At 39.5% G+C, this 24,970-nt stretch overlaps 1 protein-coding gene across 2 annotated transcripts in view; it reads left to right on the forward strand.

The window, feature by feature from the left end:
* LOC114658063 (protein LSM14 homolog A-like) overlaps window positions 1-24,970 on the forward strand; it is a 94,002-nt gene that overhangs the window by 10,681 nt on the left and 58,351 nt on the right. For both annotated transcript variants that reach the window (XM_028810087.2, XM_028810088.2), the window contains exon 2: window positions 23,952-24,115. In XM_028810087.2, coding sequence (XP_028665920.1) covers window positions 23,952-24,115 — 164 coding nt within the window. The remainder of the gene's footprint in view (window positions 1-23,951; window positions 24,116-24,970) is intronic.

The raw sequence follows: 24,970 nt of genomic DNA on the forward strand, positions 1-24,970 counted from the left end.
AAATCATTCTTGAACAACTTTCTCATTGTGACAGGGCATGCGGCCAGTGCCATTATAGGAAATCATTATCATGAAGGGGTGTATGTGGTCTTCAACAATCATTAGGTAGGTGGTACATTTAAAGTAGCATCCAAATGAATTCCAGGACCCAAGGTTCCCCAGCAGAATGTTGCCCAGAGCATCCCACTGCATCCACCAGTTACCCTTCATGTCATACTGTATCCTGCTGCCCCTCTGTTTCCCCAGTTAAATGAAACCCATGCACTCGGCCGTCCAACTAATCTAAAAAGTATAATTCATCATTCCAGGCCACTACCTTCCATTGGTCCATGGTCCAATTCTGTCGCTCATGTGCCTATTGTAGGTGCTTTTAGCAGTGGACAGAGTTCATTTCCAACTTTAAGTTTCTGCAATTTGTGCTGCAGTAGCTCCTCTGTGGGATCAGGCCAGACAGGCTAGCCTTAGCTCCCCGTGCGCATCCGTGAACCTTGGGTGCTCATGACTCTGTCTGTGGTTGACCAATTGTTCTTCCTTGGACCACTTTTGGTAGGTACTAGCCACTGTATACTGGGAACTCCCTACAAGACGTGCTATCACAATTTGTCCCTTGCCAAAGTCGCTCACATACTTAAGCTTGAGAATTTTTCCTGCCTCCCAACATATCCATATTACTAACCGAGAATGCTAAACCGGATGATGGACGCAGGCACATCCGGCCATGGGCCGTAGCTGCAAAAAGACGTACTGCGCAGGCGCAAAAAGAGTCCGCGAGAGTCGGCTGAGGAGCCGAGAAAGGCGGACAAAAGAGGGCGAGAGAGGCGGATGAGGGGCCGCGAGAGGCGCAGGCGCAAAAAGAGTCCGCGAGAGTCGGAGAAAGGCGGAGAAAAGAGGGCGACAAAGGCGGATGAGGGGCCGCGAGTGGCGGACAAGACCACAGAAAAAAGGAGTGAGCACATACAAAAAGGAGAAATGAGGCGCAAAGTCAAACGCAGGAAAAGCACGAAACACATTGCACACGAAACTAGACCCGAAAAAAAAAAAAAAAAAAAAAAGAGGCTCGCGCACAACAGCAAGGCACCCCCCCCCCCCCTACAGGCACCGGACGGGACACACACCAAGAGGGGGATTCAACAAGCCCATGGAACACAAAAAAAAGAACACAAAACCACCCCACAGACCCTACAAGCGAGGGACGGGACACACACAAAGAGGGGGATTCAACAAGACACAGGAACACAAAAAGAAAGAAGACGCTCGCGCAACAACAATCCTCAACAATCCCCCCCCCCCCCCCCCCCCCCCCCCCACCCACATCCATAAGAAGTCACACCCAAAGCCACATATTCTAAAGTGAACGTCAGCACCTTCACACTAGACAGCATAGGTGTCAGCATTGGTGGATCTCCTTACAATAAAGCACTATTAACCGTTCAACTGCAGAAAAGGAAACATATTAACAGTGACTGCGACCCTCCTTATTACTTATCCATATTTCGGATGCTGAGAAAGAAACAAGTCATGAATACACGGTCACGGGTACAAAACGAAAAGGAAAGGATAACAGGAACAAACACACGAACACGAAAGAAACAACAAAATAGACGGCTATGCAGCATAGGTGGATCTCATTACAATAAGGCACTATTAACCGTTCAACCGCAGAAAAGTCTCCATATTAACAGTGAGTGCAATACTCCTTATTACTTATCCATATTTCTAAAAGAAAAAATGTCTCGACTCCAAAAACGCAAAGCTCAACTAAAGCTTCTAACTAACGATGTACCTAAAAGTAAAAACTTTATGAACTGCGTTAGATCCTACAATAGTTCATTTGCTTTTAGTAAATATCAGGCCACCAAAAGGCAATGGCCCATACTGCTTTCCCATATGTGCACAAATACTGCATCGCATTGGAACAGTGCACCCTGAAACAAATCAACAACGCAAATATGCACAAATCTACATCCTGGATCCACATGACGCAAACTATCAATCAAAGTGCTGCATCGCAACAGGCACGGATTCAAAACAAAACACCTCCCGTCTCAGACATACGTTAACGGCAAGGAAGGCTACAACGGGCGTCTCACACAGCACAGGCAAATCGATTACAGCTCCAAAACAACACGTCCCAAATACTACATATGCAACAACGCGCCTCTCAAACGGCACAAGCAAAACATACACCGGGAAAATTCATTCGGATTAATGAATGTCATTTGCAATCATTGTCATTCAGTTCACTTCCCTGAAGAAACAACTGGCAATACAAGTAATACATTTAGACGTTGTTGTCAAAAGGGTCAAATTAGACTGCCTTCTTTACATTCATATACTGAATATCTACAGAAGATTCTAACTGACGATGTACCTGAAAGTGAAATCCTTATCAACTGCATTAGATCCTACAAATCGGTATCCACTATGAACATTAACGGTGGCACTGCACGTGACATCCGTCTTCAAAAAATGTTGTTCATTGATGAATGTACAATGGCATGAAGTCACTTACTCAACACCATTCATAAACTTCTACAAACGTTTATGAATAATAATATTCGATTTGGAGGAAAGGTACTTTTATTAGGAGGAGATTTTAAACAGTGATTAGCTATTCTTCCAGATGCCATGCACTCAGCTATTGTTCAGTGCACCTTAAAATACGCAGACAATTGGCATTGCTTTCAAAAGATACAGTTAGTAAAAAAGATACGATGTCCAGAACCAGATCATAACAATTGCTTATTACAACTGAGAGATGGTACACTCACCAATACAGATGGACTTCAGCCACATATTATTACAATTCCTCAAGCCTTTATCTGCGACGACTTAGTTACAGAGAGATTTGGAACAGCAATCTCATTAGACCAAATGCCCCTTTTAAAACAACGCACTATATTATGTCCAAAAAATATTAATGTGGAAAACATAAATACCCAAGTCATTCCATTACTTCCTGGAGAGACACAACTCTTTCTAAGCTTTGACAAAGTTGACTCTGATCACGATAATGACCATCTTCATTGACCTTTCAAGTTCTGACCTGGAATTACCTTTTACACTTAAACGGCGTGTACAAAGAAATTTTCCAATAAACCTTTACACTGTGCCACACACTTTATTGTTTGCTTTCTATTTGCATCATCTACACCGTCACACTATTCTATATCTCATTCATACATCACGCTCTTTGTCATTCCCAACACCAGGGGTTGGCGAGCGAAGCGAGCAGGGGGCGGAGCCCCCTAGTCTTCAATAACTAAATGTTCACTTACTGCCTAATATCCCACATCGTTGTCAGGTTCAATTGTAACAAGATAATCAATGTCAGTTACTGTCAGCGGTTTTAATGTTGTAGCTGATCGGTGTGTTCTCTTATTAGTACTAGGGGGCTCCGCCCCCTGCTCGCTTCGCTCGCCAACCCCTGGCGTTGGGGCATGACAAAGAGTGAGATGTATGAATTAGATATAGAATAGTGTGCAGGTTTGGATGATGCCTATAGAAATAAAAAATAGAGTGTTTGGCATAGAGTAATGTTTTATTGGAATATTTCTTTGTATACAACTTTAGTAGTAAAGATGGTGTCTTGTCCTTGAATGAGTCGTCTTTGGCATGGATCATTTATAATTTTAACTTTAACGTCAGATGAACGTCGAACACGTGAGAAGGCAACATAAAGTTGTCCATGTCCAAAAACGGGTTCAGAGAGGTAGATGCCAACCTTGACCATGGTTTGTCCTTGTGATTTGTTGATGGTCATGGCAAATGCAGGTTTAATGGGGAACTGTCGGCGTTTCAATGTAAAAGGTAATTCTAGGTTAGAACTCGTAAGGTCAATTCTAGGAATGAGAACAGTATTGTTAGCATGTGATCCTGTAAGAACTGTTGCTTGAATAACATTGTGTGTCATGGTGTTGACGACTAACCGTGTGCCACTGCATAAACCCTGTTTAGTATTAAGGTTTCTTAATAGCATGATTATTGTTCCGTTTTTAAGGGTAAGGTTGTGTTGTGGTAATCCGGCTGGGTTAATAGTGTTCAAATATTCTAAGGGGAAATTCAGATGTTCATTGTCGTCATCAGAGTCAACTTTGTCAGAGCTTAGAAAGAGCTTTGTCTCTCCAGTAAGTAATGAAATGACCTGGTTATTAATGTGATTAACATTAATATTTTTTGGACATAATATAGTGCGTTGTGTTAAAAGGGGTATTTGGTCTAATGTGATTGCTGTTCCAAATATCTCCGTAACTAAGTCGTCGCAGATAAAGGATTGGGGAATTGTAATAATATCTGGGTGAAGTCCATCTGTATTGGTGAGTGTACCATTTCCCAGTTGTAATAACCAATTGTTATATTCTGGATCTGGACATCGCATGTTTTGTACTAACTGTATTGTTTGAAAGCAATGCCAATTGTCTGCGTATTTTAAGGTGGACTGAACAATAGCTGAGCGCATGGCATGTGGAACAATAGCCAAGCATTGTCTAAAATCTCCTCCTAATAAAAGTACTTTTCCTCCAAAGGGAATATTATTATTCATCAACGTTTGTAGAAGTTTATCAATGGTGTTGAGTAAGTGACTGGATGCCATTGTACATTCATCAATAATTATCAGTTTCGCAAGACGGATGTCTCGGGCATTGCTACTGTGAATGTTCATAGTGGATACCGATGTCTCTGTGATTGGGACCGGTATTTTGAATAAGGAGTGACATGTACGACCATTTATTAACAAATTTGCTGCCACTCCGGTTGTAGCAGATGCGATAATCAACTGTTGTCTTGCAGCAAAGAAATGTATAAGTGTTTCATAAAGGTATGTTTTTCCGCTTCCTCCAGGGCCGTCAAGAAAGAAGCATTTGGGTATAGGGCTGTTGTCCTCCGTGGCATGAATAATTTTGTGAAAAGCAGCAGATTGTAATTCATTTAAAGAGGAAAGCATAGTTTGTGCAATTCGTTCTTCTTGTTGGAGATCAATAGTTGTGGAATTTATATCCGGTAAGGAATCCGGAACATTTGGTAAATGGAAGTTATCCAATGTATACCCAAGGAGCATAAGAGCTAAGCGAATGTCGTTTAGTGCATAGGCTTCACAGTCGATGCAGGAATCATTTGTCTCATGAAGCTTGTGGCAAATATCTTCAATCATTCCCATTTTGTTTGTATTCCAGAGGGTGAAAGGATGTGATGGGGAGGAGAAGGCACAGATATAAGCAAATAGTTGTCGAACTTGACATGGCATTGAATAGGATATCGCATCGTGTAGAGTTTTTTGCCAAATTGTATCATCTAATAAATATCCTTTGTCATTTACCGCCTGTTGGCTGCACCATCAAACTCTGTCAGACATTCCATCTCGTACAGTTTTAATGTCGTGAAATGATGTAGCTCCGGTTTCATGTTGAAGAAGTAATCTAAGGTAAAACCTTTCAGGTTCTTTAATACTGACAGTGTACATTCGGCCTATGACATTATCACCGTGGTGATGTCGTTTTCTCCAGAAAGTGCCATTGTCAATCCAAACATAGTGAAGAGGAATTTCCCAATATTTCCAACGGTGAGCGTTGGGATCGTTTTGATTGAGTTTAAACCACGCGGTTAGTTTAGTATCTTTTGTGGCTGCTCTCTTTGCCGCTTGTAGCTCATCACCTGCATGAAAACAGACAGTTTGTTCGTGCTCCAAATGAACTGGCAAGCGACATATTGTGTGGCTCTGATGGTGCATAGGAAAGCAAAATATTCTCCAAATGGCCTCTGGAGCACTACATTCGAGTTTCATCGTGAGCATTCGTTTCAGATATGGAGACATTAGCACAATCGTGTCCCTTGTATACGTATTTGAATAGATATTTAACGCTTTTTACTGTAGTGCAGATCTCCACATTTATATGGCAGTTGTAACGTAAACATAAATAAGGATTGTATGGTACGACCCAGCTATTGTCAATTGAATTACCTGGACGAATTTGTAATTGACTTGTCTTTCGTCTTCTATATTTAGGGTATCCATTTATATTACCAAGTGTAACGTCTTGGAAGTCTTTGGGGAAGCCTTTTGAACATTTGCCATTAAGCATACATGGACTGTTTGGATTTGTAGCGCCACATGGTGAATGAATCATATTTTTTATAACAATTTGAAAGAGGCGTGGAGAGGTGTCACGGTCTGGAATTTCAGCTTTGACTATTTTATCAATGTCAGATTCAGTGCGTATTTTTGAATCCTCATCAAGTATTATTAATATATGGGCGTGTGGTAAACCTCTCTTCTGAAACTCGATAACGTGGATAATGGCTGTGACAGTTCCAAATAGAGATTTTTGTTTGATATCTTGTAGCAGGTTATTCAGTTTAAGTCTAAAGACTCTTGCAACTAAATCAGGACGATGTTCGACTCTCTGCCAGGGCTTAAGATTAGTTGTAATTTCTGTCCATTTAGGATTGCAGGTCATAGTGATAAACAGATCAGGTTTTCCAAATTTTCTTACGATAGCCATGGCATCTTGGTAATGTTGTTGCATATTGCGTGGGCTGCCTTGAAGGGATGATGGTAGAATAACAGGTTTTCCAGCAGGGTGCTCCATGACGTCAGCATCACGATTAATGTAGTCCATCAGTGATTTGTATTTATCGGCTCTAAGTGAAGGCTGGTTGTTTTTTATCCACTGCAGATCATTTGATTGCGCTCGAACATAAACGTCAATGATGTATTGTTGAGTCAGCTTTCCTGCATTGAGTAATGGATTAAAGTCGTCCCTTACTGAGAGTCTGTAGGAGAAATATTCTTTCATGGATACACGTGATCGTTTCTGTGCCTGATGTTTTTTAAATCTTGAAATTGTAGCACTCCATCCTTCCTGTCCAGTTGGAAATAATATGGGGTATGTTAAAGTATCAAGAAGCGGAAAGCAAATGTCTATGCGTTGGAATGTAGGTGTGTTGTTTTTATCAGGACATAAATGTAGAACAATATCTCGGTGAAATGGAGGTTCCCCATCTTTACTTTGAAAGACAATTGCCACTTAATTAATGACGGGAAGATTGTATCGTCTTGGATCTTGTTCTTTGTCCTTTATCAAGACTAAAGCAATTGTAGTTGCTGCTATACCTTCTGCATTTGCTTTTGTATTGGCCTCCTTTTCAACTTCATGTAGCATTTTTATAGACTTAGCTAATGGGTGATTGTTTATGACATGAGTGATGTTTCTCATTATAAGCTCTGTGCATTGTTTGTTTGTTTGTTTTCAGGAAGGTTCATTCGTTGATAGATTGCCTCATCTGGATCTAGGATGTAGATTTGTGCATATTTGCGTTGTTGATTTGTTTCAGGGTGCACTGTTCCAATGCGATGCAATATTTGTCCACATATGCGAAAGCAGTATGGGCCATTGCCTTTTGGTGGCCTGATATGTACTCCGGTAGATGCAAAAGCAAATGAACTATTGTAGGATCTAATGCAGTTCATAAAGTTTTTACTTTCAGGCACATCGTTAGTTAGAAGCTTCTGTAGATATTCAGGATATGAATGTAAAGGAGTCAGTCTAATCTGCCCCTTTTGACAACAACGTGTAAATTCATTATTTGTATTGCCAGTTGTTTCTTCTGGGAAGTTAAGTGAATGACAATGATTGCAAATGACATTCATTAATCCCAATGAATTTTCCTCAATAGTGGACTCATTATTGAAGGCGTTGTCGTAAGCGTTTAGCATGTGTCTGGCGTTGATGTCCGCGACGGGCATGTTTTGCTTGTGGCGTTTGAGTGCTGCGTTGTTGCATGTCCATTATTTGTGACGCGCTATTTTTTTGTTTTAATTGATTCGCCTCCGCTTTGCGCAAAGTCCGTTTCAGTCTACGTCGTGCATTGTTTGTATCGAGCCTTGTCCGTTTTTGTATGTCGGTCATTTGAGCTTTCTGCTTTTGGAGTCTTGCTTTCTTGTTTTCTGGCAGTTCATATGCTCGTTGTAGACGTCTGCGTTCATTTATTCTGTCTCTTCGCTCCCTTTTTTGTATGTCTGAGACGCGAGCTCTTTCGTTTTGAAATCGTGCTTGTTTCGATGCAGCACTTTGAGACGCGCGCTGTATGCGTCTACGTTCATTGTGTCTGTCCATTTGGGCACGTCTCTGTAACGGTGTTACTTGAGCTTTGCGTTTTTTGATCCGAGACATTTTTTCTCCCGGAGTTTCCGAAGCGCGTTGTATGCGCCGCCGTGTATTTTGTTGTTTCATTCGTGTTCGTGTGTTTGTTCCCGTTATCCTATCCGAATCGTTTTGTACCCATGACCGTGTATTCATGACTTGTTTGTTTCTCAGCATGCGAAATATGGATAAGTAATAAGGAGGATCGCATTCACTGTTAATATGTAGCCTTTTCTGCAGTTGAACGGTTAATAGTGCTTTATTGTAAGGAGATCCACCTATGCTGACACCTATGCTGCCTAGTGTGAAGGTGTTGACGTTTCCTTTAGAATATGTGGCTTTGGGTGTCACTTCTTATTGATGTGTGTTCAGGGGGTGAGGATTGTTGTTGCGCGAGCGTCTTCTTTCTTTTTGTGTTCCAGGGGCTTGTTGAATCCCCCTCTTTGTGTGTGTCCCGTCCGTTGCTTGTAGGGTGTGTGGGGTGGTTTTGTGTTCCAGGGGCTTGTTGAATCCCCCTCTTGGTGTGTGTCCCGTCCGGTGCCGGTGGGGGGGGGGGGTGCCTTGCTGTTGTGCATGAGCGTCTTCTTTTTTTTTGTGTGTTAGTTTCGTGTGCAATGGGTTTCGTGCGGCGCCTGCGTTTGACTACTTTTTTCTGTGCTCGCTGCGCCTCATTTCTTTGACTCCTTTTTTCTGTGCTCACTCCTTTTTTTCTGTGGTCTTGTCCGCCTCTCACGGCCCCTCATCCGCCTCTCGCGGCCCCTCATTTCTTGGGGCACCTGCACAGTACGTCTTTTTGCGGCTACGGCCCATGGCCGGATGTCCCTGCGTCCATCCGGTTTAGCATTCTCGGTTAGTAATATGGATAGTCAATGCAATGGAAGACACAAGACCTTCTACGTATATCTGGATTGTCTTAATACGTTGGCTTGAATATTATGTATTGACAGAAAAAAAAAAAATATAATTTAATGTTAAAGTATACTGTATATGCTTTTGTTAATGCACAAGCTGAAATTGAAATCTTTTTCAGGCCATTTTCTTTTTTTAACTAATATTTTAATCAAAATGAAATTGATCATTGTTTGGAAACACAACACATACTGTTTGGTTTAATTGAGGTTTGTTTGGGACTGGCGCCTGTCTTTGCAAAATCAGGTGCAAGACATGAACTTAACCAGAGAGAATCACAAACTTGTGACAAGGCCCACTTGGGCACACATTAAAACAGTACTATAAAAGGTATGTACCCTCTTGAAAAAGGGGATTTAAGAAGAGGGGAAATAACTTGACAATTTAGTATTGGCACTGGTATAAATTACAACTTTATGGTAATTTCTGAATGCACCATTTATATTGGCATTCAGTGTAAAGCATGAATTTACAGCACATTGTACATTTTTCTCTATATTTAACTAGGGGGCTTCGCCCCCTGCTCGTTTCTCTCGCCAACCCCTGTATTTGGTTTTCCGGATACACACTTTTAAGATTTTTTTTTCTTTGAATTGTTGCTATTTCATTAGTTTCACTTTTATTTCAGAACTTCTGTAAAAACAATATTTGTAATGTGAGTCCCAGTATGCTGAATCTTTTTAATGAGGTCAGGATAGGTTTCTCTGTTTGGAATTTCAGCATAGACAAAACGATCTACATCATCAGCATTTAATAATTTTTTTTTACAAAGTAACAAAGTAAGTAGAGTTCTGCATTGGACTCCTGTCTGTAAAGTCGTGCTATTTTCCTCTCACAGTTCCAAAAGTACATGGGTTTACCAAAGTGATACCCCAGCTTTTCTCTAGGTTTTTGTACAAGGGCTAGACAGAATGTTTTTGACTCCTGGGGTAAATTTAGGTTTTTAAATAAACAGACAGATAAATATACATACATTAACAAAGTAAGCAATAAATGCATGTGCGGTAAACTCCGTTTTTGAAATTCTCAAGATTCTTTATTTGTCACATGCATAGTTATACAGGACAACACGCAGTGAAATGCATCCTGATCCGCTTATCAAAAACTGCAAAGTTAGAAGAATATCAGTTAGATTAACAAAAAGTCATAAATTGAAAGATAATAGTATAGTAGAACATAATAAATAAGTAAAATTATGTAAATAAAGTAAAATTGAGTGTTAAGGTGCAATAGTGTAGTAATTATTATGCAAAACCAAAGTTAGACTGGTGCATATTTAAATGAGGCAGTTTGTTTGTTTGCTCTACTGCGATCTTTACTTTCTTTTTTAATATTTTCTAATTTTCCTACTTTCATATCCTATAACTTTCTCCACGTGTATAGCGCCAACTTTTTTTATTTATTTATTTATTTTTTTGAGCCTTTCTAATTTCCCTGGTTTCATAGTCTCTAACCTGCTCTGCATGTGTTTAGCATCAACGTTTGTAAACATCTCTATGAAGTTCTACTTTGTCTTTTACTCACTGTCATTTAATTCTGAGCCAGATTGGCCGTGTTTTTTTTTTTTTTTTTTTTTTTCAATTCCACTTGTTCCGGGCTGATAATTACTTTCCTTATTTTCTGAATTTGCACCTCGATTATTCTTTTTTTACTCTTTTTTTTCTATCCAACGCATTTTCTTCTCTTTTCTCCGTGCTTTTTTTCTTCTTCGTTTAATCGTCGACGTTTCATTTCTACCCTATTCATTTCTACCGTATTGATCTTATACACTTTATATGCACTGAGAGCCCTGGAGCTGTGTGTGCTGCATGACTGCCTTTACACTACTGATTTGTTTTTTTTGATATTGCTTGTAAGTAGGGTGTGTCTTGCAAGACTCTTGTTCTATGTTCCTGTGAGACGCACCGTGGCAGGTCTCTTTCGTCTCGCGGGTCTTTAAATTATCTTCCGAGAAAGATCACGTATCGTAGATTATCAGCACAGGGAACAGGATTTCTTTTTATAATAGATAGATAGTTTATATTTAAGTTTTCATGGTTTTTTTTTTTTTTTTAGTAAATCTGCTTTTTGTGTTGCTAATTAGGCATTTCGCTTTTTAATATTAAATATGCATTTTACTTGCTTTTATTTATTTGTTAGTTCTTCCTGTGAAAACAAATGCTACTTTAACAGGAAATGTAGGTTAAGTATTTATAAGTCATTAGCAGTTCACACATTAATGCAGTCATGTTGTTTATAAATTTGTTTTCATTTATAATATTTTGCTTAATGTAAAAAAAAAAAAAAAACAAAAAAAAAACAGTAAAACAATCAGTTTTAATCTATGGATGTTTTCATGTATGATGCTTCATCTATAAAAATCTGGACAATTTAAATATTGACCAATTATTAATATACTGATATTTTAAAATATTAGTGTTACTTAATCTCACCATTATATAGAAAACTATTTTAAGCTATGATTTTAATAAAGGATGCTTTAAATATAGGAAAATCTTTTTCATATGGAAAATACCTGGGGGAAAAAGTATGTAAAAGTGTGTACAGGTAGTCCCCAGGTTACGGACATCCGACCTACGACTTACGGACGAGGACGCAGCTGCGACGCATGCGCCTCAGTAACTGCTTCTCCGTCATCGTCGGCCTGAGGATGCTGCAAGCGTTGGCCAGAGGGGGGCGATTTTGCTGCTCTCGCAGTGTAGTATCCCTCGCGCGGCAAGCGGTGACCCGTGGTCCATAGTCACCGGGGCCACAGCTTTCGCTCGTGTGCAGGACGATGGTTTGCTGCCCGCCCACTATGCCGCCGCAGTTACTGCTCCTGACTGGACGCAGGCTGGATGGAGCAGAGGGGGGCGTTTCACTGCCCGCCCAGCACACATGGCTGGTAATGCTGCAAGCGGTGACCCAGTTGTGGCTAAATGGGGCGGTGGGGGTAGCATTGTAGTGTGCCTCGGATGGCTGTTGAATTGGGGTTGGGCGATTCACTACTCGCCTTTGGCCACACCGTGTTCGTTCTACAGCATACTGTAGTGGAGGTGACTGTGAGGTGGGCTGGTGATGAAACACCCCTCGCCGCTCCCATTCGTTCTCGATAGGAAGCCTCCTTGTACTGTTACGCACATAGCAGGAAGTTGTCTCTTGTCAGTACATCAGACATGTTGATGACTGGTGCCTTCCTGCTGTGATAACATGTACAGTGCTGTGCAGAAGAGCTCTTCTTAACCTTTTGTCTTCACCCTTCAAGAATCTCTCTGAAACACATCTGATGCAAGTGCTGGTGATACAGTAAAGAGAAAAACCATCACCATTGAAAATAAAGTAGAAATAATAAAAAGGTCGGAGAGAGGTGAAACTCCATCATTCATTGGCAGAGCACTTGGTTACAGTCGGTCAAAAATAGCATTTATTAAAATAATGTACCTGTTCTGACTTACATACAAATTCAACTTAAGTACAAACCTACAGTCCCTATCTCGTACGTAACCCGGGGACTGCCTGTAATATTCTGCACTATACATTCTCATTCAGATTTAAATTAAGTCTTCTCTCAGCCCCCAATCCCCCCCCCCCCCCCCCAGCCATTTTTTTTAACCTAATTCAGTATATTAACATGGAGTTTTCTTTGCATTACTAAATGCCCTTATTTCTTCTTTGTAATTCAATTAACATCTTTTAGTAAATTAAAATTCATAGAATTATGGTTGACGAAGCTTAAGCAGGTTAAAGACTGTTCTTGGAGAAATTTAAAACTGAAATGGATTCTTTCTGTGTTGTCTTAAGGCTGATGTGTCCTTAGGTAGTGAATAGTTTCACTTCTAATAACCTTTGGGGTTGATTTTGTAATTTTTTTTTTTTTATTTGCTAATTGAAGCAGGTTTATTTGATATAGATTGATGGTACACTAAACAAAGTTCTGGTAGGTAAAGGCATGTACAGTATTCTAATTTAAAGAAGAAAAAAAAAAAGTTGGAAGGCAGTGATAGGTATGCGCTGGCAGTTGCATGCTTAATGAGTATTTAATGAGTAATGTCCTGAATTGCTTAAGGTAATGGTTTGCTCTTACTTGTATGTATGTGTGTGTATGTGTGTGTATGTTCTACACAAGGTTTATTTTATTTATTTTTTTCCTGCTTCTTGTGCTACAAAGATATGCTCCAGTCTTTGTGATCCTAAATTGTACTAAGCCATTTGCAAAATAAATGGATGGATGGTATTGATCACCATTCCAACAGCACTCCTTGCTTTCATTGAAGTCATTAAACTAAAGTATTTTATTTCTGAGTATATTACAGAAGTGTTAATTGCTTTATTCTTAAGATAACATGAAAGGATATGCAAGTGATTCAAGGTTTTATCATTCCATAAGTTCATTTCAAAATGGTAGTTTATCAGTCTGCAAATTTTGCCCTGTGGCACTGTATGTATAAGTCAGTTTATCCACATAATTGAAGAATGTTGTGCAGTATGTCACAAGCACCAGCACAGAAGAGAGACACCGTTCTCGGACTGGACAAAGCATGGCAGATGCTGGTGGACCTCGGAAGGCTGTTGGACTTCCTGAGAGAGATCGTACCAACCACTCTCCAGCCAGGTGATATGTGGTCTGCAGTGGAAAGAAGGGTCCTCATGGTACAACCTACCATGAGTAAGAGGGCATGATGGCAACCCAAAAAAGACAACCTTTCAGGTACAGAGTTGGCAGCAGGGTGCAATGGATGCTGGCTGGAAGGCAAGGGTCCGATCTCATAAAGGTCGGATACAGGGGCTTTGTTACCAAAGCAGTAGTAGTTTAACTGCTCCATGGTGCTGACCAGATGGTGTCAAACTTACGGAAATCTGTAAAGTAACTGGGAGCGTAAACAGAGAGAGCCTGCTACTGGCTGTGGCTTTGGAGATTGAACGACATTTGGGGGTGAACACCCCTCTGAAGGCACCCACAGGAGGTTGCGGGGAGACGTTCCTTACTGTGCCACTGCTCCCCTATTAGGAGATGTGCTGGAGTAGGGGACAAAACAGCTATAAATGGCAGCCTCAAGCTGACCCAAGAGCACAGTCGGAGGTGCGACAGGAAGAAATGCCAAAGCAGGAATCAACATTCTAACCTGTACACTGGTCTGACAAGGTTAAAGACTGTTTTATGGATACAGAAATGGCACTGAACATATAAACATATACACACACACACACACACACACAAAGGTCAGCTGAATCTGATGAATGACTGCAGTCTGCAGATTCAGGTTCCATTTCCTCAATGGTGTCCTAACACTGTTAGGATAGCAACTTACTTTCCAGGAAAAGCAATGTACAGATGTGCACACACAACACAACCATTTGTGTAATTTCTTTCACATAAAACAAAGTGTACATTCACATGCACATTCATTTGGTGCATAGTAGGGCTGTCAGAATGTCACTAGAATATAATTTGAATTTATTTTAAAAAAGGTCTTTGAAGACAAAAGCTGACATTCAATTTCAAAAGTACAGTTGTTTTACCTGAACTAATTTTGGCATTGAGTTACTTCAGACACACTTTGCAAAGCTGCAATATTTTGCAGATCTGTGTTTGCATTTCAGCGATCAGACAGTTCGGAATTTTGAATGATTATCTTGTTTAGTAGTTTTTTGTTTACTTGTATCCCAAGTGTACTTGGAGCAGTTTTTCTAAACACTTTTCTGGTGCCCTGAAAGTATCATTTTTGCATCTGATTCTCTCCTTTTTACTCTTAAAACTGAGACCTTGGAGTGTTGTTTAATGCCAAGACCTTCATATTAAAGCAAATGGAAAACAAAAAGGAAAATAAGAACTATGAGTTGTTACAATGCTTTAAAATCCTTACTTTAAAAATCACACATGCTGTGTCCTAAAATTAGTTTCTATCTTATGTGGCTGCCAGTTTGACACATAATTTCTAAAACAATGAGGTGTAATTAAAAGTATTCAGGCCACCTTTATTAATGTTACTGCATCTGTAAAGGAGAAAAAAAGTAGACAGATTGCAGACCCTGACTTGAAACTATGACTATCCAATAAGCCACACTGGAACAACTTTTCTGAGTGAATCCACAGGTGCCGACAGGCTTTTTATTATGAATGCCAAGATATTAACATTATCATGCAGCTAAACCTCAAATTTAGTTTTTTTAAAAAAAAAAAAAAAAAAAAAAAAAGAGATTTCCATTGACATGTCTGCCTCTTCTCTGCTCTTCTACTTTGCTGTCTATTCTCACCCTCTCGCTGACTTACTATGGCCAGCCGGGAGCGCTTACTCCCTGGGAATGAGTTTTTTTTGTGACTGAGGCGTGTTACTTGACCCGAATCAATATATACTGTAGATATAACATAAAAGACAATACTGCTCCCTAGTCATACAGGAGAAATAATAATCATACAGGAAAAATACGTTTGTTTAATGTTGGCTTACACTGCAGATAGTACAAGACTAATGAAGCCAGTGACAAGACCCGGTTGGGAGTGGGGGCCCAAGGAGTGGAGTCTGTCGGTGTCGTCATTGTAGATGCAGGAAGCATTCTCAGGAACAAGTGGTGACGTCTTCTGTCCGTTCGTTGGCTTCAAAGGTGTGCCAAGCAATGTTACAAGGCTTTATACTCTTAATGTGCAGAGTCCATTTCAGATGGATATGCATTTCCAAAGAAGGCAATGATGCTTAAACAAGGATACAATTCCATGCTGACTTAACAGATAGAAATAGCACATGAGTACAGCATCTCAGTCTGGCTGCACACTGTCTTGTTGTCCTAGTCTGTCTTTTTGTTAGGGCTGCAACTAATGATTATTTTGGTAGTCGACTAATTATTCTTTTTTTTTTTTTTTCTTTTTCCCCTCTCGATTAGTTACGATTTTTTCATGCCTGACTATTTTGATGCCTGCAACCTGTGATTGCATATCCTGTTCTGGGCTCCAGTGCCTTACCTCATCTGCTCAAGTCTGTCCACCTGTGAATGTCACCCTGATTTTTCTGCATTAACACGACTAAAATTAATAATAATCAAATTAAAATAACCAGTGAAACATATAAATTTGAAAATAATCAGATGTTTTATTTTAGTGTGACCATCACAATAAAAAAGAAATACCCTAAGTTCTTGTCTATAAGCCGCAGCTTATCTAAGAAAAAAAGTTGTGAAAATGAAAAAATAGAATATCGGCTTATACATAAGTCCGGCTTATACAGTAATCCCTCCTCCATCCCGGTGGTTGCGTTCCAGAGCCACCCGCGAAATAAGAATATCTGCGAAGTAGAAACCATATGTTTATATGGTTATTTTTATATTGTCATGCTTGGGTCACAGATTTGCGCAGAAACACAGGAGGTTGTAGAGAGACAGGAACGTTATTCAAACACTGCAAACAAACATTTGTCTCTTTTCAAAAGTTTAAACTGTGCTCCATGACAAGACAGAGATGACAGTTCTGTCTCACAATTAAAAGAGTGCAAACATATCTTCCTCTTCAAAGGTGTGTGTGTCAGGAGCACAGAATGTCACATAGATAGAGAAAACAATCTCATATCAATCAAATCAGTGGTGCTGTTTGGCTTTTAGTTATGCGAAGCACCGCGGCACAAAGCTGTTGAAGGCGGCAGCTCACACCCCCTCAGTCGGGGGGGGGGGGGGCGGGGGGGGATGGGAGGTGAGAGAGAGAGAGATTTTCAGTCAAAAATCAATACGTGCCCTTCGAGCTTTTAAGTATGCGAAGCACTGTGCAGCATGTCTTTTCAGGAATCAGCTTTACAAAAGATAGCAACGTGAAGATAATCTTTCAGCATTTTTAGACGAGCGTCCGTATCGTCTAGGTGTGCAAACAGCCCCCCTGCTCGATCCCCATACGTCAGGATCACAGGTAGTCAGCGCAAGAGTGAGAGAAAAGTAAGCAATCTAGCTTCTCAGCCATCTGCCAATAGCGTCCCTTACATGAAATCAACTGGGCAAACCAACTGAGGAAGCATGTACCAGAAGTTAAAAGACCCATTGTCCGCAGAAATCCGCGAACCAGCAAAAAATCCGCGATATATATTTAAATATGCTTACATATAAAATCACAATTTAAATGACCGGTACGCGTGCGTGTTGACTCGGCGACGCCCAGAGCAGAAAGAACGCGCTCCGGCCGTCCAACCGCACCATGCGGGGAGTGAGAGAGACACCAATATCTCACACTCTCTCCCCCCTTAAAGAAATTAAATGGGTGCGAGTGAGACCACTGACCTCCCTCCCTTCTATTAGTTATAGGTTATAGTACGTTCGGCTTATCCATGAGTCCGGCTTATCTATGATACGATTTTATTTTAAAAATTCGTATGATTTTTCGTCTCCGGCTTATACATGAGTCCGGCTTATAGACAAGAACCTAGGGTACATGAAACAATACAAACTAAAGTGCACATAGTCTTTAAACAAAAAAAGTGCAATTAACTTAACCAAAAATGGCCACTGGTGTGTCTTAAAGTCCAAAAGTTTAAATAAAGCTTCAATTCAAATAAAATAAAACAATGTACAGTTTATAAAAAATTCAGTTCATGTATTCCTGATTGCAGTGCAGGAACGTGAGCATTTTGACATGCTCTGGTGTGAGGCTGGCTCTCTTCTTTGAGACAATTTTCCCAGCTGCTGATGCTCAGGAATACACAAGAATGATTTTGCAGACAAAAATGTTTTAATCATAACACTCTGAAGGAAAAGTGTTGTAGTTTATCAAATCATGTACTATATTATGCCAAAATAAAAAAATAATGGACTAAAATATGTAACAAACTAATTACTGATATACTCTAAAACGCAAGTTACCTAATGTAAATTAGAGATGGTTTACTATTCATATGAACTCAAATATTATACAAGAAAAGAAAATAACTAGGATGGCTCAGCTACTCCTATTCACTCATTTACTATAGCTCCAAACACGCTAGCAAATGTAACTGAAATTATAATCACTTAACCCTTAAACCGCCATTTATCACCGCAATTTGCCAGCATGCCGGAGCCGAGTATATTTGGAAAAGTACATTCGTTGAACGGCGCAACTGGGTAGAGTCGGTTTCCAGTGCAAATTTGGGAGCACGCCGAAGCAGAGTATATGCGGCAACGTACATTCATTGAACTCCGCAACTGGCTAAAGTCGTCTCTCAGTGCAATTTGCCAGCACACAGGGGGCTAGATGTTCATTCATTGAATGCTGCACCCGGCTATAGTCGCTTCACAAAGCAATTTGCCAGCATGCCGGAGCTGATCAGTCAGTGCTTTTATTCGTTGAGCAGCCAGCTCATGATCACTGGCGCCTTGCAGCATCACTGTCCCCGGGATTCAGCCACTACACTAGACTGGCCTGCAAGCGTCAGCAATTACCTCTTTGTGCCTGCGTGCAGCCAGTTCAAGCGCAGTTGGCTCGATGTTTTACTGAATTTCATTAATGGCTTCAGTTGCACCTTGAACATATAATAGATTATTGCAGTAGTTTTTTTTTTTTTTTTTTTTTTTTTTTTTATAAATAGTTTTTACAGTTCATTTGCAGTGTGTAAAATGATCAGTGCTGTAGTAATTGTGATGCTCTTTGCATGAAAAAAAATAGGTGTTCCATTAAAATTTCACATTTTCTTTGTGAATTGTGACGTTTACTTAAAAAGTGCAGCTAAAAAGTATTTGGCATCCAGGGGTGCATTAACCCCCAAGTATGTGTCGGTTTAAAGGTTAACTATCATTGTCAAAACCTTGATATACACATTATAGTACAAACATCAACGTTAACACGTGACACTAACTTTACTCGCTAAAACTTCCCTCTCAAGAGATGGCAGCATCACAGCTCCAGGATGCTTGCGTTTCTGATGCTCATGCATCGCGGTGGTGCTGCTGTGAAAAAAAAAAACTTCGCTTTGCATAATCTGCATTCAACTTTTTTTTTCTTTTTTGGTGAAGTGCTCCCACACTTTAGAAAGTTTCTGTCTCAATTTTTTTTCCATCTCCTTCCCCCTCTATCCTACTCACCATTGCAACCACGTTTATTTTCCTCTACATTCTTCTTCTCCTCAGATGTTCTTCTTCATTGGTAGGACTGTGTGCAGTCTTGACAAACAATAACAAATGATACTGCCCCAAGACGTTCATGTAGTGCATTGCAGTTACAAAAACCAATGCAGTTATTTGTGACTGAAGCCTCTATTGAAGGTTCTGTTTATGATATGTCGACAATTTTATGTAGTCGACGTTGTCGATTACGTTGACTAATAGTTGCAGCCCTACTTTTTGTCATATTGCTTGCTTGGCAGTGCTTAATCTAGCTATGTGTCTGCTGTACCACATATGAGTAAAAAAATCAGGTTTTTATAAGATAGCACAGTGACATATTAAACTTATGCTTAAACATTCTAACATACCTGAATTCTTCATGAGCCTCCTTAGGACAGTGACCCATAAAATTGGCCGTGAAAAGGAGCCTTAATCCTAATGAACAGTTTTTTTTTTCCCCCCACTTATGACAATGTTGTGTGGGTCTTGTAGCACTGATTTGGTTTCCCTGCACTGAAAACTAATTAACGTGTTTAATACCGTTACTATAATAATTAAGTATAAAAAAAGGAATGTACCAAAATGTATACATATAATGCCCAGAATCGTTAAATCGAAGTCTGAATGCAATGACCTCCATAATTGTTGGTACAAAGACACCCATTTACTTGATTTACCCCTATGCTCCACTGTTTAATGTTATAAATCACATAATTGGGTCATGGTTAAGGTGTACATTGCAGACTTTAATTTAAGGGTGCTTGCATACATTTCAGTAACACCATGTACAAATTACACTTGCTGTACATGGTTCCCCCCATTTTAGGGCACCGTAATTTTTGGGATCAAAGTAATGGTAGGTATATTAAAGCAGTCATATGTAGTACTTTGTTGCATATCCCTTGTAAGCAATGACTGAAATCTGCGATTTATAGACATCAACGGGAGCCTCATGTATAAAATGTGCGTATGGTGCGTATAAAAACTAAGCTTGGCGTAAAGCCACACACATTATACTGCCAGCTCAATCCAATTTTTGGGCTCGGTTATGCAAAATGACGGCACCCAGCATCAAAACAGTGCTGTTGTTCCTGTGTGGTTTCCCTTTATTGTTTAGATTGACATCCCTGATGCAGCTTTATCAAATTCACTGAAAATAACCGCATATCTTTTATAAATTTAAGGCATCTGATTGTAATCCTTCTGTAACAATATAATGGTACACGGAATGGCTAAACTATTCCAAATACCACAGCTGCTTTATCATTATTACTTTCAGTGCACCACTGGGTGCCTCAGCCATACGCAGTGTCTATTTGAACTTCGCCCATAAAGCAAACGCTTCAGAGTCTTTCCTGCACGAACCTTGTGGCTCAGACACCGTTTCATCCCATAAACGCACACAATCAGTCCATCAAGTGCTCCTGATAGAACTGTTTGTACTTATAAGTACACTTACCTCACTGTAAACTTACACTACAATTGTAATATTGCACAACCTGAGCCACTTTATGAACCATTTGCACTATCTGTACTATATTGTACTTATGTTTTCATATTGTGTATTTTTCATTGTTTTTATCATATAGTCGTTGTTATTATTTTATCATTAGTATTTATCATTTTATAGGAAAATAAGTTTATGGAGGATTTGCATGTTGAATCTCATTGTACCATACAATAATAATAAAGGAATTCAATTCAATAGAAGAGAGCGCATATTTACAGATGATGACGACTGGCTTCTAAGTCGATTTAGATTTCCAAGCGCCATCTTCATATCATTAAGGTGAAATGCATTAAAGTATGTTTATTACATTATACAGATTAATTATTAACTTCGTTTAAATAATGTATACTGTTAGTAATTAAACGTTTGATGAGCTGGTGCCCCGTTCAGGTTTGGTCTTTCTTCACACTGTATGTTTGCTGGGATTGGTGCAACCCTGGATGGACAGATGGATGGAATATTTAAGCATGTACTATGAAGATAGTTCAATGTTCCTTAAAAGTTTTGAAGAATCGGCTTTCTAAGCTTACAGATGGCCTGACATTTATTACTGAACTTTGTGTGATGATTGGTTACTTAGAAAAGGAACGACAGGAATTGATGGTTAGTACGTTTGAAAGAGACAGGAACAATCTCTGGATATCTACCACTGTGCCACCGTGCCCCCTTGTTTAAAACATGCTTTAATGCATTTCATCATGAAAATAATAGTGTACATCCTAGTATTTAAATTGTTCAGACTGCTGTAATAACATGAATGTAATGTATTCTGTGTCCTGTCGGCGTAAGAGAAAGCCTGTTTAAGCACGTAGTGATTCACACACAGTGCACTTAGAACGCATACAATACGAAGCATTTAAAATAACTTTAATTGTGATGGTATCTGAGAAACTCTAGTAAATTAAACATTGATCTTAAGATTAAGTTTCCAACAACGTTCTACTTTAATGACAAAATAAACTACGAGATTGAACTGGACATTTTGACCTTCCCCCACCCCCCATCCCCACTATGTCCCGATTTTTTTTTTTTTTTTTCCTCTCTACCCTAATACACTTACGTATGACACTCAGACAGTGGGCAACAACTCTTCTTTTTACAGCGACGTTGATATCTGACCACTTCTTCTTTTTTTTTTTTTTTAATTTCTGGCACTGTGCTACTTTCTGAACTTGAACTTTTGTTTCTCTGCATTCTGTATCACTTGATCGACTTCCTTTTGTTGTTTATACAACTGCTTAAGCTAACAAATGGTACATTTTTTCCTTGCTTCAACTTTGCATTCACTGAAATTATTTTTTTCATTTGCTTTTTCCATTGTCTTTTAACCAAACTGAACAGAAAGGGCTGTTTATATTGATTTGCATATTAAAATAGGCTAAATTCTGTGAGGAATCAGGATGGGGCGACAGGTGTATGCACGAGCGTTACTTTTCACGCTGACCGGAATTTATGTAGCGGAAGTGTGTGAAAGTTGGCTTATGCATGGTTTTGTGCATCTAAATTTTTTTGTGCGTAAGCATATTTCCACTTTGGTCTGTACGCCATGTTTTAGTGTGAATTCTGTGCATGGTGTTTAGCATCTTCTCTGGCAGTGCTCTACCAAGCCTATTATGCAACTACAGTGGCATACAAAAGTTTGGGCACCCTTACCTGAATTGTCTGTTACTGTGATTAGTTAAGTGAGTAGAAGATGCACTGATCACCAAAAGGCATAAAGTAAAAGATTACACATTTCCTTAATATTTTAAGAAAGATTACATTTTTATTTTCATTATTCACAGGTATAAAATACCCCAAAAAATTAAAAGGGCCTGAAGCAAGACGTCTGAGCTCCTGACTTGGTCAGTGCTTAGTAAGACCCACTTTGGCAAGTACCTTGGCTTGAAAACACTTTTTGTAGCCAGCTAAGAGTCTTTCAGTTCTTCCTTGGGGTATTTTTGCCCATTCATCCTTGCAAATTCTTCTAATTCTGCAAGGTTCCTGGGTAGTCTTCCGTGCACTGCTCTTTTGAGATCGTTTCAATGAATTTTGGGTTGAATGAGGGTCATGAGAAAACCGTCAGCTTGCACCTCTTGAGCTATTCCATTGTAGATTTTGAGGTGTGTTTCAGATCATTATCTTGATGTAGGATCCCTCAACTTTTTAACTTCTGCTTTTTTGCAGATATGATGTTTGCTTCCAGAATTTGCTGGTACAGTGGAACCTCGGGTCCCGACCGTAATTCGTTCCAAATCCCTGGTCGCAACCCGATTTGGTCGTGACCCGAAGTAATTTCCCCCATAGGATTGTATGTAAATACAATTAATCCATTCCGGACCGTACGAGCTGTATGTAAATATATATATACTCACTCACTCACGCACGCACACACAGGGAGAGACTGAACAAGTGCGGAAATCATCGGCATGTACGGACCGGAAGGGAAACTGGCTTGTTTGTCACCCGAGTGTGTGGTCGTGAACAGAGGCAAAAGTTTGGCAAACTTTTTGGTCAGCACCTGATTTGTATGTGGTCCCAGACGTTCGTGACCCGAGGTTCCTCTGTATTTATTTTAATCCTTTCTTTCCACTGCCAGTGATGTATTCCCTTTCAACACAAGCCTAAAACATGATTGATCCACTCACATGCTTAATAGTTGGAGACTTATTCTTTTCCTGGAATTTAGCACCCTGTTTTTCTCCAAACCTACCTTTCCACATTGTGGTCAAAGAGTTTTTTTGACTTCATCAGTCCAAAGAACTTGTTTCCAGAATACATCAGGATTACTTGGATGTTCATTTGCATACTTAAGGCGCTGAATTTTGTTGCTAGGTTGCAGGGAAATAAAGCATTCATGTTAAAACATTGTATCCCTTGCAGTTAAATATTTTCAGCAAATTATTTTAAATGTTTTTATTGAATAAGTTTATCTATATGAACTCTCATTTCCAAGAGCAAGAAATCATGCCAGGTTAATGTCCCAATCTGTTTCCTTAATCCAACTGTTTTTTGTAATCCTTTTTAGCTGTTAGATAACAAGGATGTTGTCATTCCGTAATTAATATTTATTGAGTTAAGTCACATATAATAGGTAGGAAATAATGTTTGCTAAAATTACATCAAAATATAACATTTTCAGGCCTCAGCAAATAAGATTCTCCTCTTTTACCATTCATGTTTTTATTGTGTTGAACAATGCATATGGGTGAGAGATCCTATTTTTGGGATAAAGTTATATTTTAGCCACTGACATTGTTCTCAGTGGTATATTTTGTGTAACCCTACCGTGTCTCTTAGGTTTTTTGACTGTTATGTATAGCACTTCGTTTTATACTTTATAATCATGATGATGTGTTTTTTCGCCCTCTCCCCCCATGTAGTTCGCTCTTTTGGTACTGAGGACCGACCAACAGACAGACCCATTCCTCCTCGAGATGAAGTATTTGAATACATCATTTTCCGAGGAAGTGATATCAAAGATCTCACAGTTTGTGAACCGCCAAAACCTCAGTGTTCACTCCCACAGGATCCAGCAATTGTACAGGTGAGCAGCAATTTTTTTCACTTCAAAGGGTACTTGCTTAGACACTTTACATTCCTATTCCAAATCGCTTTAAATTGAGATAAAGCAGAAGCATTATATATATATATATATATATATATATATATATATATAAGAAATAATTCTGAGTGCTTTGCAAAATAAAACACCAGGAAGACTATGATAAATGTGTTTTATACATCATAAATAGTAGTGAGGATTAAACAAAAGAACATCACAAAATACCACATAAACAGAATGAAATGGAACTCAAATAGTCTCTCTGGGCTTACCTTAACAGGTTCTGATGACATGTCTAATGTGGAGTGACTTGCCTGCTCAGCTAATATGTACCACAACACTGCCTTTTGAGTTTGTCTTTCTCCAAACCCCCAAAAGTTAAGCACTTTCAGTTAGTCTCTGTCTGACTCCACATTTCATTTCTCCTCTGACATAGAGATGGCTTTGTATAACCTTAAGTCATTACAAGCCTAGCACTGCCATCATTTCCTGGGGTCAGTAGACCTTCTTTTTGTAGTAGGGATAAGCAGGCAAGAGTTCTGTATAGTGGCCCCGGGTATTAAGGTATTCTATCTTGCACAGTTGCTTTTCTCATTCCTGCCATATGGCATTTGTCCCAGTAAGGTTAGAAACAGTTTCTTTCCACAAATCCGAATGTTACTGAACAGTCAGTCATAAAAACAAATATTGTAAGAAATATTGAAACTTAAACATTGTGTATTTTTGTTGGTGTTAGTGTTAGCTGTTCTGTGGATACATGTTAGAATTTTATTGTGAAGTGTTATATTTGCACTTAGTTGTGTCTGCATCCCTGGACTGAAGAGGATCATATGTCCA

Source organism: Erpetoichthys calabaricus, chromosome 9 (genome assembly GCF_900747795.2).
Source record: "Erpetoichthys calabaricus chromosome 9, fErpCal1.3, whole genome shotgun sequence".
Lineage (NCBI taxonomy): Eukaryota > Metazoa > Chordata > Cladistia > Polypteriformes > Polypteridae > Erpetoichthys > Erpetoichthys calabaricus.